Source organism: Barbus barbus (assembly GCF_936440315.1).
Source record: "Barbus barbus genome assembly, chromosome: 18".
NCBI classification, from domain to species: Eukaryota; Metazoa; Chordata; class Actinopteri; order Cypriniformes; family Cyprinidae; genus Barbus; species Barbus barbus.
Window position 1 is genome coordinate 19,677,237 of NC_136746.1, and position 12,997 is coordinate 19,690,233.

General features: G+C 35.8%; 1 protein-coding gene across 2 annotated transcripts in view; it reads left to right on the top strand.

Moving 5' to 3' along the window:
* LOC306884739 (rho GTPase-activating protein 22-like) overlaps positions 1–12,298 on the top strand; it is a 28,331-nt gene extending 16,033 nt beyond the window's left edge. For both annotated transcript variants that reach the window (XM_079440901.1, XM_079440902.1), the window contains 7 exons: positions 4,892–5,020; positions 6,862–7,069; positions 7,490–7,622; positions 8,366–8,439; positions 8,566–8,687; positions 8,810–9,701; positions 11,042–12,298. In XM_079440901.1, coding sequence (XP_079297027.1) covers positions 4,892–5,020; positions 6,862–7,069; positions 7,490–7,622; positions 8,366–8,439; positions 8,566–8,687; positions 8,810–9,701; positions 11,042–11,264 — 1,781 coding nt within the window. In that variant the 3' untranslated portion in view covers positions 11,265–12,298. The remainder of the gene's footprint in view (positions 1–4,891; positions 5,021–6,861; positions 7,070–7,489; positions 7,623–8,365; positions 8,440–8,565; positions 8,688–8,809; positions 9,702–11,041) is intronic.
* The last annotated feature ends 699 nt before the right edge of the window (positions 12,299–12,997 follow it).

The window sequence follows — 12,997 nt, forward strand, 5'->3', positions numbered from 1 at the left end:
TAAGACATTAAAGGAGATACAGCATTAAAGGAATGTAAGCTGTTTAGGTGCTTTCGAATGGTTTCTAGGCAGTTGCTAGGGCATTTCTGTGTGGTTGCTGGGGTAATCTGGTTGGTTGTGCTCTACTAAGTGGTTCCTATGTTTGTATGTTTTTAATTTTATATATATATATATATATATATATATATATATATATATATATACATATACTGCCATGCAAAGGAAAAAGAGCGTAACTTCGATTTTGGTTGAAAATGAGTTATTGATATTTTTGGGACATTCAAGAAATCCTTTATCATGTGCATAAGTATCTTGAGTCAATTTCATTGTTTTTCAGAGAAAATCCCGGAGAAACCAAGGCAGAACACTGTATAACACCAGTTACGGCTCTTTCACTTTGTTTGGAATGCTCAAATTGAGTTACGGCATTCTGCCTTTGTTTAACTGCGCGTCAAAATGAAGTTACGGTTACGGCTTGGAGTTATACGGTGTTCTGCCTTTTTTTACTTTCCATTCAAGTCTGCCACATTTAAATTACAGTGTAGATAAACGAATTAGATAGATCGCGATCTACCAAACAGCTCCATATAACAAAGCCAAAGCACTGTAAAGACTAGATACCTTGGCAGCAATACATAAACGTGAATAACCTTTAAAGATTTTTTTTTCTTTTTTATAATGCAGATTATTCACCTGGCTGTCACTTCTAGTTGGACGTGTGTGGACTTTTTTTTTTACAATCTATGGCAGGGTTCCTCAAATCTTGCCCTGGAAGGCCAATGCGCCGCAGAGTTTAGCTCCAACCCTGATAAAATTCACATACCTGTGAATTTCTAATGATTCCGAAGACACTGATTTGCATGCTCAGGTGTGTTTGATTAGGGTTAGAGCTAAACTCTGCAGGAAAGTGGATCTTGTGGGCCAGATTTGAGGATCCCTGTTCTATGGTGTGGACTTGAATGCTGTAGCATGATCAATCATACAATCAGTTACCGACTAACAGTTCGCAATTAAATCCTTATCCAACCTTTTCTTGTAACCAGATAAAAACAATCCATGGCGATGAACGTCGTCGGGGATGTTTAATCCACAAGCATTCTGAGCATTATTCCTGCTTGCTGGCATTCACATAAATCCACAAGTCGTTTGTTTGGCCATTTCATTAAAGTCAATATAAAAGCAATTGTTATATGTCTAGCATTCTTTTACGCTGCTGAGCATAGCAAATAAATTGTTTGCAAAACGGTCACATGTTTTACTTTTGGTCTGCTTGTTACGGTAAAAAAAAAAAATAACTTTAATACAGTCACATTAGGCTACATAGACAATAGGCATATAGACAGTAGCCTATATGAGACAGCCCATGATCACTAGATTTTATACAGGTGTTACTGTAACGTTTTTGTAAATGGTGATCAGCAACCAAATATTGATAATGTGGAAGTTACTGCCTTTTGCCTTGGTGTGACTTCTTATTTTTTGCAGACAATGCAAAAGCAGAGTACAGTAACTTCAAAATAGGGGTAAAAAACTAGTTTGTGCCCACAATTTTTTAATATAGATAATTTTCATTACTAAAACATCTAATTGCCAAATTTCCAGTGTCCTACCTATAATTAATTTGGCTGGACAAATGAAAAAATGTAAAGTAATTTTTTGCAAACATTTTGCTCTGAGATATATATATATATATATATATATATATATATATATACATGTGTGTGTGTGTATGTATATGTATATATGTATATACATACACAGAGAGAGATACAGTTAGGCAGACATATGTTATTATATACAGATATGATATACAGTAAAATAAACTATATTCAAAGTTATCTGTTAAGCAAAGCAAATTGTTTGTTGATATAAAGTTTTGCTGAACTTTATCCTGCTGTCAGTTTTCTCATTAAGTTAAGGCGCAGACTTTCACCTCTGAAGGCAAATGTGTCTGCAAAGTGCTGGATTTAAAATAAAGATCTCCATCTGAAAGCCTCAGGCCTGTCGTGCTGGATATCCTCCCAGTCAACTGCTGGCCAAACCGCACACTATGCCTTGGGCTTTGCGCTGCCTCCCATTTTGCTCTGATAGAACATAAGAGAGGAAGACATGCAGCAGCCACCTAAAAGCTGCTGACTGAGCTCTTATAGTGTGATTTCATTCAAGGTGTGAAATCTTTGTTACTGTACAAAGATTTAACAAAATACAATGCATTGTAGTGCTCAAAGACAGCTAAAACTAAATTATTACTGATAACATGTAAGTGGAAATTCTTTAAAAAAAAAGGTGTGATAGGACGGACGCCTAGGTATTTAACTAATGGGACATTATTGAAGAAAATTTGTCTCGCAGCAGAGCAAAAACTCTTGAAGAGATTAATTTCCCAAGTACATGTTTTATCTTGAACAATGCATCATGTATTAAAGGGTGGGCTGCAAAGCATGACATTGTTTGGTTCTTACCACCAGTGGAATGCTAAACATGCACATCACTGTTCAGTCCTTCATTTTATAAATAGTCCATATCCATGACCTTCCCGTGGAAATATGATGAATGTCATAGTAAAATCATTGTTTGGGATATGCACGCTAGGAGAATGTTGATGTGAGCAGTTTAGGCATGCTTTGGGTAACAGATAAGGGGCAGCAAGGACATATAAAATGCTGGGAATTCAGATATTAGAGTATGTTGTGAATGTGGAGTGATTATTCCTGACCTTGAATTTGGCCTTGCAGGAGTACAGAATGAAAATGTGTCCACTGGTGCCTTAGGGTCCAAGACTAACCAAAATCTGAGGGCTTATGGTACCTGCAACACTAGAACAAATGTTCAATCCACTAGTGCACACATATGAGCATGAGTCACTCAGATTCATTCATTCAAACATCAATTTCACAATGATTTCAGTTATATTTAAGAAAATATAAATACAACTAAACTTTTAGATTTAAGATAATATAAAATAAAACTACATTTAATTCATTATAAAAAAAAACAAATGAAATGTTTTTTTTATAAACAAAAAATTGAAATGGCATTCTGATGTTATATCTTGGATTCAAATTTTTGGTCAACTTGTTCTTTTTTTGTCAATTAGCACAAGTTTTGTATTTCTTTTTTTAATTTGGAGTTTGAATTTGGAAAAACAAAAAATATTATTTGTGGATAAATTTGGCTGTAGTGATTCATTGCAAAATCACTATATATGACTCATTTTCTGTAGCAAAAAGAAATATAAAACCTATACTATTTGATAGAAAGTAAAAAATGTAATCCAATATTTGGTAATAATATAGCAGAAATTTAACAGCAATTTTTACACCACAAGTGTAACAAGGTGGCAAATTCGTATGCCTTGTGTGAGCAAAGTCAGTATGTTTTAGTCCAATGCGATAAAACGATAACTAGCATTTTCTGGAAATAGAAAATCTTCTCCGGGACAAAATGAACCAAACACAACATGAAAGTTACACCTGTCTATGTCTGTTATAGTTCAGTTAGTCTTTCAAATTCAAAAGACCCATTTCTAAAAACAAAATAAAGGTTGGTCCTAATAGAATCAACAGCTTGTGTCTTCTGAAGAGGTCACATTTACTTCTCTACAAAGTCAAGTCTTTGATTATTGTCATTACATGTGAGAGAAAGGCAGTGGAACTGCATCTGCCAAGGGCACAAGCACAGAGGCAATGCATCACCCACTCCCACTGTCTTTCAGACATGCAGACAGAGACAGTCAGGCGTTCCTCAGGGAGTCAATGTGTCGTCTGACACAGCCACTAGCTACCTGACAATACTCAGTTTATTCTGCAGCCAGTCTCAGACAGATAATGGAACCATCCATCCACAAAAACTAGGTTGAACAGAATTTATGAAGAGGATATTTTCGGGAGATGAAGAGGGAGGGCTGTTTGTAGAAGGAAATGAAAAGAAGTCACAGTTCCATAATGCTAGGAATTTAACACGGCATGCTGTGCTTTTGAAAACCATCCAAAAGCAAATCAACGGAATATGAACTCTTCAACTCTAGTTAATTTGAATAACAGAATGATTAAAAATCAGCTCAAAAGATGGCTTCTCTAATTGTCTGTCCTTCCTTTAAGAACAAAATACCACTTTTCTCCTGTGCTGCTATGGTTAATGTCTGGTATGTAGGATGATGTCATAAAGAGAAATCACTGTTTTGTCTATGGGCTGTTTCCCCATGACTTTGGTGCCACCTAGTGGTATATTCACTAAAATACTGTACAGACAACCATACCCTGTGCAGATAATATTAGAATATATTGAGATAAAACAGTATTATTATACTATAATAAAGATATTCTAATGTCTGTTGACCTCTCCTTATATATCTTGTTCCATGCAAAAGTTTAGGGTTGGTTAGATTTTTTTTTTTTTTCATAGAAGTGTCTTATGCTCACCAAGGCAGGATTTATTTGATCAAAAATACAGTCATGTTGTCAACATTTAAAAAATATTTTAATATGTAATGTATTCCTGTGGTGGCAAAGCTGAATTTTCAGAAGCCATTACTCCAGTCTTCAGTGTCACATGATCCTTCAGAAATCATTCTAATATGCTGATTTACTGTTCAATGTTGAAAACAGTTGTGCTACTTAACATTTTTGTGAAAATCATTATACATAGCTATTCAGTCACAAAGACCAGCAATTGTGAATTATATTATGCCACAGCATTATGTGCTTCTAGTCAATTATGAAATGTGTTTCAAGTGTTCTAATAAAAACAGCAGAAGCATTTACAATGATGTAAATGAATAGAATTATTCATGTTTTGGTATTTATCTGTCCATTCACATGTCAGGGGACTGGATGCTCTCAGTACCAATCAAATTATTTATTTATTCTTTTCCCCCTCTCTGTCTCCACAGGCTGTCCCGGAGAGAAAGACAGATCGGCTCTCAGCCATGAGGCTTTCCTGCTCATGGCAAACTCCCAGAATGACATGGAGGATTGGGTCAAAGCCATTAGACGTGTCATCTGGGCTCCCTTTGGCGGAGGTAGCTTACCTCACACACAATTAAAACCTAAGCATTCTATCTTATGAGGCAACATAGTCAAGAAAACTAAACTAGCAAGCATATGGCTGGTTTTCTGTTCTCACATTGTTTGGGTAGAGTGTGATTTATATCTGGCACACAGCTTATATCATGCTGCATGGCTGATTTACAGGCACACTAAGATAACAACAGCACTGGCAGAGTCTGAATGACTGGCTGAATCTTTAGGCATTGTGTTACAGGTATTTAATAACAGATTATTTTGGGGCGTCTGAATAAAGGCAACCATTTTAATATAATTTTAATGATATTAAATATCCGCAACAGGAAGCCATTGTTATGTGTCCCAGAAAGAATGCAGTTCTCAGCATAGCTTATATAGACACAACAGCAACTCTCAATATTGTCCTTAAACATCAAATCTCACCTCTCAAGCCTCCAGGTGAAGTGGGAAGCCCAACTCAATGCACTTGTAAATATATCTCAATCTTGAGTTTACAGGATGCTATAAGCCTACAACAGATGTATTTACGTTAAGTTTCACTAAATTATTTCTAATACACTGATATTCAAACCGACGGCACAAATGTGACAGTTCAATAAAAATAAGTTAATATTAAGTAACTTACATTTTAGACACAATATTAACACTTACTTTGTCGATTTTTGCTTGTCAAACAACATGTTTTCAAAGGTCATTCAGTAAAATGGCCATTGCAATTCTCAGCACAGCGGTGGTGTTTCCTCTAAATAAATCAGAATTGGTTGAGTGAGTTCACTATGATTATATGATTCACTCATAGAGATCACTTGCCGCCACCTACTGTCTTAATGATGTAACCTTGCTAAAACAGTGTTGTTATTGTTAACTAATACTAAATTAAAACTTTTTTTTGTTTGTTTATTGAAATAAATATGAAATAAAATTATAAATTTGATCAAAAACGTACATTTAAAATCGTTAAAAGAGTATATGAAATGTTGCCTTTGCAACTGCAACAAATTTTAAGTACTGAAATTAGCTACTAAAACTTAACTCAAATAAAATCGTATTAAAATATTTAGCACATAATTTAGAACAAAAGCACATATAGGCCTAAAATTAAAATATAACTCAATATAAATTATATAAAAGTTAATTAATAATAATAATAATAAATACCATAACAGTTAATAGTACTAAAATATCATTGTCTGCGTGATAAAAGCAGTGGTCCTTATATCAGCACTTGTGGAACGTCGCGATCACTAGTTGTCTATTTAAATAATCCTGATTATACTACGGGGCCATTGAATGCTTGAATCTGATTGGCTGACGAACGTTCTAAACCTTAGATAGAATCTAAGGTGTGCAAAGTCTCTTTAAGACTTTAAGGGTATTCTATAGTCTTTGTTACAGTTCCGTATCACTTCGCCAAATGATTTCAGTTATTTCAAAAGGTCTTACAACAGCAATACAACCAAAACCAACAACGACACTGGCCAAATACACAAATATAGTAAGCAATGGGATAAAATCGACAGATCATCTCCATGTTTTGTCACAAAGTTACGTTTTATTATGTACGTAAAACACATACTCTATTTCTCTCTCTCTCTCTCCCTCACAGACACATAATTTACACGTGTATCACCACCTCGGGTGTGCATTATTTTTCTAATAATTCAACGGCCCGTCGTCAATTATTCCTTACATATTTAATAGTGTAAAAAAACATAGTGTAAATAATTTTAATCAAGACATCGCTGGGGAAAATCTGAGCATTGATGGGTTAAGCAATATGATACCTTTCTGTGTAATCGTTTTTACGTGTTTCTATGGTGCTTGTATTCTATTGTAGGTATCTTTGGCCAGCACCTGGAGGACACAGTACAGTATGAGAGAAAGTTTGGACCCCGACTGGCCCCTTTGCTGGTGGAGCAGTGTGTGGATTTCATTCGGGAGCAAGGTCTGAAAGAGGAAGGTCTCTTTAGGATGCCAGGACAGGCCAACCTGGTCAAAGAACTGCAGGATGCTTTTGACTGTGGGGATAAGCCTCTGTTTGACAGGTGAGACAAGTTTAAAACTTCATTTTTACATTTATAATTAATCACTCAGCAGATGCTTTTATTCAAATTGACTTAGAAATTAAGAATAGCTCAAGCAATTTATCATAAAACCCAACAATATGTCCACTAAATAATGCCAAGTTTCAGTTATTAACTAGAGCAGAAGTCAAATGCAGACAAACAGCTTTCTTTGGAGGGACCAATAAACTGAAACAATTTAGACTGATGTGGATATCAGTGTTATAAAGAGCATTAACATGCTTTGTTTAGACCAGCATGAGTTTCTACTCTATATCTAGGCTGGCTTATGCTGGTTAGGTGCTTGTCAGTGTGCTGGACCAGTTTACCATACTTGTCTAGACATAAAAACTAAACTGATGTATTTGTGTATCCCCCTGACCTGTGTGTGACCTCTTGCAGTAACACTGACGTTCACACAGTGGCGTCCCTCCTGAAGCTTTACCTCAGGGAGTTGCCAGAGCCTGTGATTCCCTTTAACAAATATGAGGACTTTCTAACCTGTGCACAGCTTCTGCTAAAAGATGAAGAAGTGGTGAGTCTGCTATACATCAGTCTTCAATGAGATGAAGTTGAATTAAATGATGATTGTCCTTGCAAAAAAGAAGTACACTTTAGCATGTTTAAGGAGTTTTAGAGTATTTATTACTGAAATAATATACTTTAAAAGAATATACTTAAATGTGTACTCTTTTCAGACACTTGATTGCATGCTATTTATAATATAGAATATATTATTGTATTGTATTTCAAATGTATATTAACCTGAAGTTTAAAGTGTTTTTGACACACTTTAAGTGGAACTTATGTACATCTTTATATATAATTTCAGAATTTCTTATTTTTTCATTTCTTCTGATAAGCAAACTAAAATATACTTTACTTTAAAATATATTAACATTTAATGTAATATCAAAAACCATACAGTTAACAATATAATCAAGCACTTCACATGTGAAATGCGTTTTACTCTAAACTAAAGCATGACAGAAGATTACACTAAACTGTTAATTTTACATTTTTACAATGTGTTTAGAAACATGAACATGTACTTTATGTACAATTTATTGGATTTTTATTTCATTAATAAAATATCTGCAAGTACAGTTTTTTAAAATATAATATATTTATTTAAATATATACTTTTTTATAGTATACTACAAGGGCACATTCAGTACAATTAAGGGTGGTTTTGAAAAGGTCACTGCATTTTTTCCCCCACCAAAAACCTGGTTTCCTGGATTTGTAATGTATCTTGTTCCCATGTGTCTTCTAAAGGGACTCAGTGAGCTTGTGAAGCAGGTGAACACTCTTCCTCAGGCTAATTATAATTTGTTAAAGTACATTTGCAAGTAAGTGAATATCTAACATCTCTTCAGTTTTCTTTTACATGGAAATGTTGTTGAAACGATTCCTTTACTAATTTGAATGAATGATAAATGAATGTCTGTTGTATTCTCTGTATGAATTCAATGTAGATTCTTAGATGAGGTGCAGTCACACTCGATTGAGAACAAAATGAGCGTTCAGAACCTCGCAACAGTTTTTGGACCAAATATCCTTCGGCCTAAAGTAGAGGACCCTGTTTCAATGATGGAAGGTAAGTAAGTCTGGACATTGTAATATTTATCAGTTTAATATAATTTAAGTTGAAATGACTGGTACAGCCAATTTGATTATTCTTACATTTTTTACAGTGTAGTTATTTAAATTTTTTGTTAGGAACTTCCCAAGTTCAGCAGCTCATGACGGTGTTGATCAGTGAACATGAGCGTCTGTATGTGGGGACTGAGGAAGATGTGTCTTCCGAGCAGACAGGAAGTTGTCTTCCAGGTCAGCGAGGCATGGCAGAGTGGATCTCCGATGAGGAGATGCTGAACTGCTCATCACTGAGCCAGACGTCCAAAGTTGCAGAGAGTGTGTGTGGCAGTGCCACATCTTTAGATATCAATACAGGTGCCCCTACCACTGCCAAAATGACACCTCAGGGAAAAGCTGGGGTGACGGTCAGCCCCAGCAAACAGGCGAAATCCCTCCCCTCCTGGAAATACTCCTTCAAGAGTGGAGGGGTACGCGCTCAGCCTGCAAAAATTGGAGGCTCGTCTGTAGACGTGTCTACCTTGCCCAGTACGGGCAACTGGTTGATGAACGGGCTTTCCTCTCTTCGCAGCCACCGGCGTACGTCATCAGGAGAGCGCATGGGCAAGGATTCAGCCCTGTCACACCGTCTGTCCACTTATGACAACGTAACCTCATCCAGTCTCAGCGTACCCAGTGTCGCAAGCACGCCATGGTCCACATCCTCCTGTGAGATCTTAGTGGCTGATTCTGTGGGTAGTGACCCCTCTGGACTGAACTCTGTGAAGGTGGATTGGTCAGCTGGAGGGTCTGTCCAAGGGCAAAGTGAAGACAGGAATTCGGAGGTCACTGAGAGCAGTGAAGCACTGGAAATGTGTGTGAGCAGTGCAGGCTGCAGTGAGAATGGAAATGGAGAAGATGCAGTGAACGTCACAGGAGATACTGATATTAGCACGACAGCACTTAATGCCCTGGTAACAGAGCTGAAAGATGAGTTAAAGAAACAGAAGGCCAACTACGAATCTCGAATACGAAGGTATGTGTGAAATCCACAGCACATTGATGATAAGTATACGTTTACTTAAAACACTTAAATTGAGCTCAAGACATGAGCAGTATACACTTTCTCATCATTCAGTAGTGTTAAGATCTTTTTGAAAGCTGGCGTGTATAGTTTTTTCAGTGTTAAAGTAGGTATGAAACAAAAGTTGCAATCATTATTTATTACAGAACTTGATTTTGTCCATCTTGAATTGATTGAATTGTTGTTGTTAATTGCTGCGAACTCATGTGAGTGACAGGTTGCAAAAAAAAAAGAAAAATAGAACGGCACATATTACTGCTTCTGGGTCCAAACACTCTATCAAAGTGAAATCACAGTTGGCCAGACAGTGATTCATCTTTTATTAGTCATTTTTAATCATGAGCCCAGAGACTGTTGTGTATGCCTTGAGTTTTTCAAAGCTGAGCTTAAATGAGCTTTGAATAAATAGTGCTCATAAACATCTGAAGCAACTAGTGGCTTGGACCCGGAAACAGTATTTCTTACATTGTGACTTAACAAGCAGATAATGGTGACTATAAAATATTTTCTCCTATCCTAGTTTTAATATGCAGACATGAGGAAGCCATTTTGTTGGTTGTCTTCCTATGAAACGAGTAAAAACTTTGAGGGTGTTCACATTTGTAGTTCGGTTCTCTCGGTTTGTTTGGTCCGGACCAAAAAAAAAAACAATACATTTGGTCCTGGTCCACTTAGCGTTCACACTGGCATTTTTGACAGCAAACCTAAAGATACCGAACCTAAAGGCATAGTCATACGTTCACAACCTGATTGGTCGGGTTGAATGACATATATTTTGTGACGGAACTTATTTTGTGTTCGGACTTAAAATTCAGTGAACAGTGTACCCATTCATTGATCGATCTGCTCAGCGCTGCTTGAATCTTGGTATTATCAAAGCATTGTTCTGTTTGAGAAACCTGACCAGACCAACACAGCAACAATGTCTCAACCAATGATGTGAGTTTGGGGCATGGCTTTCTGTCTCTGGCAATAGGAGAGAGTGTTTGAGAAACCTGCTTGACAACTATTTTTATTTTTGCATTTCATTTGGTACTGCTAGCAACGTGAAAATAAAACACAACCTTTCAGTTCATATGATGAACTTTCACAATAAATAGCAATTTATTAATAAATGTATTTTTATAGTGTAGTATTATTTTGGGTGAAGAACAGACCAAAATGTAAATTTAGCTCTTAACATCAAACTAATTTTCATTTTTGTGTTGTTTTTTCTTTGCATTTCCAACAATATCACATGGAGTATTTGGTATGCACTTTAAAATTGAATTAACATAAAATATTTTTTTAAGGCTAGAGGAATCAAGTGTCACTCTGCGTAACCAAATGGAGAGACTAGTGGAGGAGTCGGGCCAGGAGAAGAAAAAGTATCGAATGTTGGAAATTAAACTCCGTAACTCTGAGAGGGCCCGTGAGGATGCAGAGACCCGCAACCGCTTGCTTCAGAACGAGATGGAGGAGTTCTTCTCCACTTTGGGAGATCTTACATTGGGAACAAGGACAAGCAAAATTTGACTGGACCCCTAACAGACCTCCTGATTTAACACTGAGAGACTATGTGTTTGTTGTAGATGGAATTTCGAAATATCTCTGCTCATGCATCATGAGTATTCAGAGGTCATTTTGTGCTGTTTTGTTACGGGGACTTGATCATGTGTAGCAGTTACACTTTTCTCTTACATTTTAAAGGAATAGTTCACACAAAAAGACAAATTCAATGGTTATTTACACACCCTCGTATCGTTCCAAACCAATATGCTGTTTTTCTGCAGACAACAAAAGGAGAATTCAAAAAAAAAAAAAAGTAGTGCACATTTTGTGTGAAGAACATACCAATATGTAAATCTTGTTCTTAATGTCAAACTTGCCACTTGCTCTTTGTAAATAATAACAATATTTTCATTTTCAGGTGAACTATTCCTTTAAGGTGCCATTCAGTTATTAGCATTCATCACTTGCATAATCTAACCTGCACAGATAGTACCAAAGCATGGCATTTCTGACCAGACTGTTTCCAGTATTTGCCTCTCACATAAGGCAGGTCATTTCTAGACATGAGATCAACTCTTACACCATCACACCTCACAGACACAAACTCTTTTCAGCAAATCCCTTTATTGTAAGTAAAATGCACTAGAAGAAAAGACTTTATTTCAGATTAGATGAGGTAACACCATCCAAACTGTACAACTGTCCAATTGTACAACAAATCTATCAACATATCACTTCAGCTGCAATATTGCCAAGGCTAGTATTTATTTAAGCTTATTAATGTACCTAGAACTATTTCTCAGGTGGTGTTTTTCAAAACACTCTGTGAATGAGTGTCTTTATATAAAATAGATGATGGATCTAAGGCTGACATATACTTGAAATTGTTAAAGTAGCTTTTTTTTTTTTTTAAATATGCACATACTGTATGTTCGTGTGGTCTTTTTTTCTGTTAACTGATTCCTGAATGCAGAAAGTGCCAAAGTAGAGGTCTTCAAAAAAAAAAGGGTGTTTCATTTCAAATGAAGACTGACTAGTCTTCATAATAAATTGCCATTGTCATCAAAACAATCAAAAAGGGAGGTCTGATGTTAAATAATGAGTGATATAAAAACCGAATCATATACTGACTGATAACGGTGTTGTGCAAAAGATATTTGATTTCCAACATTTTAAATTCACCCCAAAATGAAAATTCTGTCAAGTACACTTATCTGTCTGAACATTTGTTCATCTTCAAAACAAATATGAAGATTTTTCAATGAAACTTGAAAGATTGCTGTATTTCCATTAAAAAATTCCATTCTACCTAAAGTTTAATGCCTCTAGAAGTATGCATTAACCTTATATTCACTATTTCATGTGCTTTATATTTGTTCTCTGATCAGTGTTTATATGTGAAGTAAATCTGTTCATCATATAAAGTAACTGCATCTACTCAGAAGACTTGGATTAAGCCACTTGATTCAAATAAATATCCTTTATGAACTTTTTTTTAAAAGGCATCAAAAGTTTTGGTGGAATGGACTTTCAACAGGGACAGAAATCATTTTTTTTATACCTTAATCTGTGTTCTGAAGATGAATGAAAGTATAATGGGGTTGGAATGACATGAGGGTGAGTAAATAATGACAATTTGCATTTTTGGGTGAAGCAAAGTCCCTTCAAAGTCTTTGGTAATATATGTAGAAAGCAGCAACAATTTCCAAAGTTAAATAATGTTGTTCACGGTCAAGAAAGATAAACTAAGTATAAGT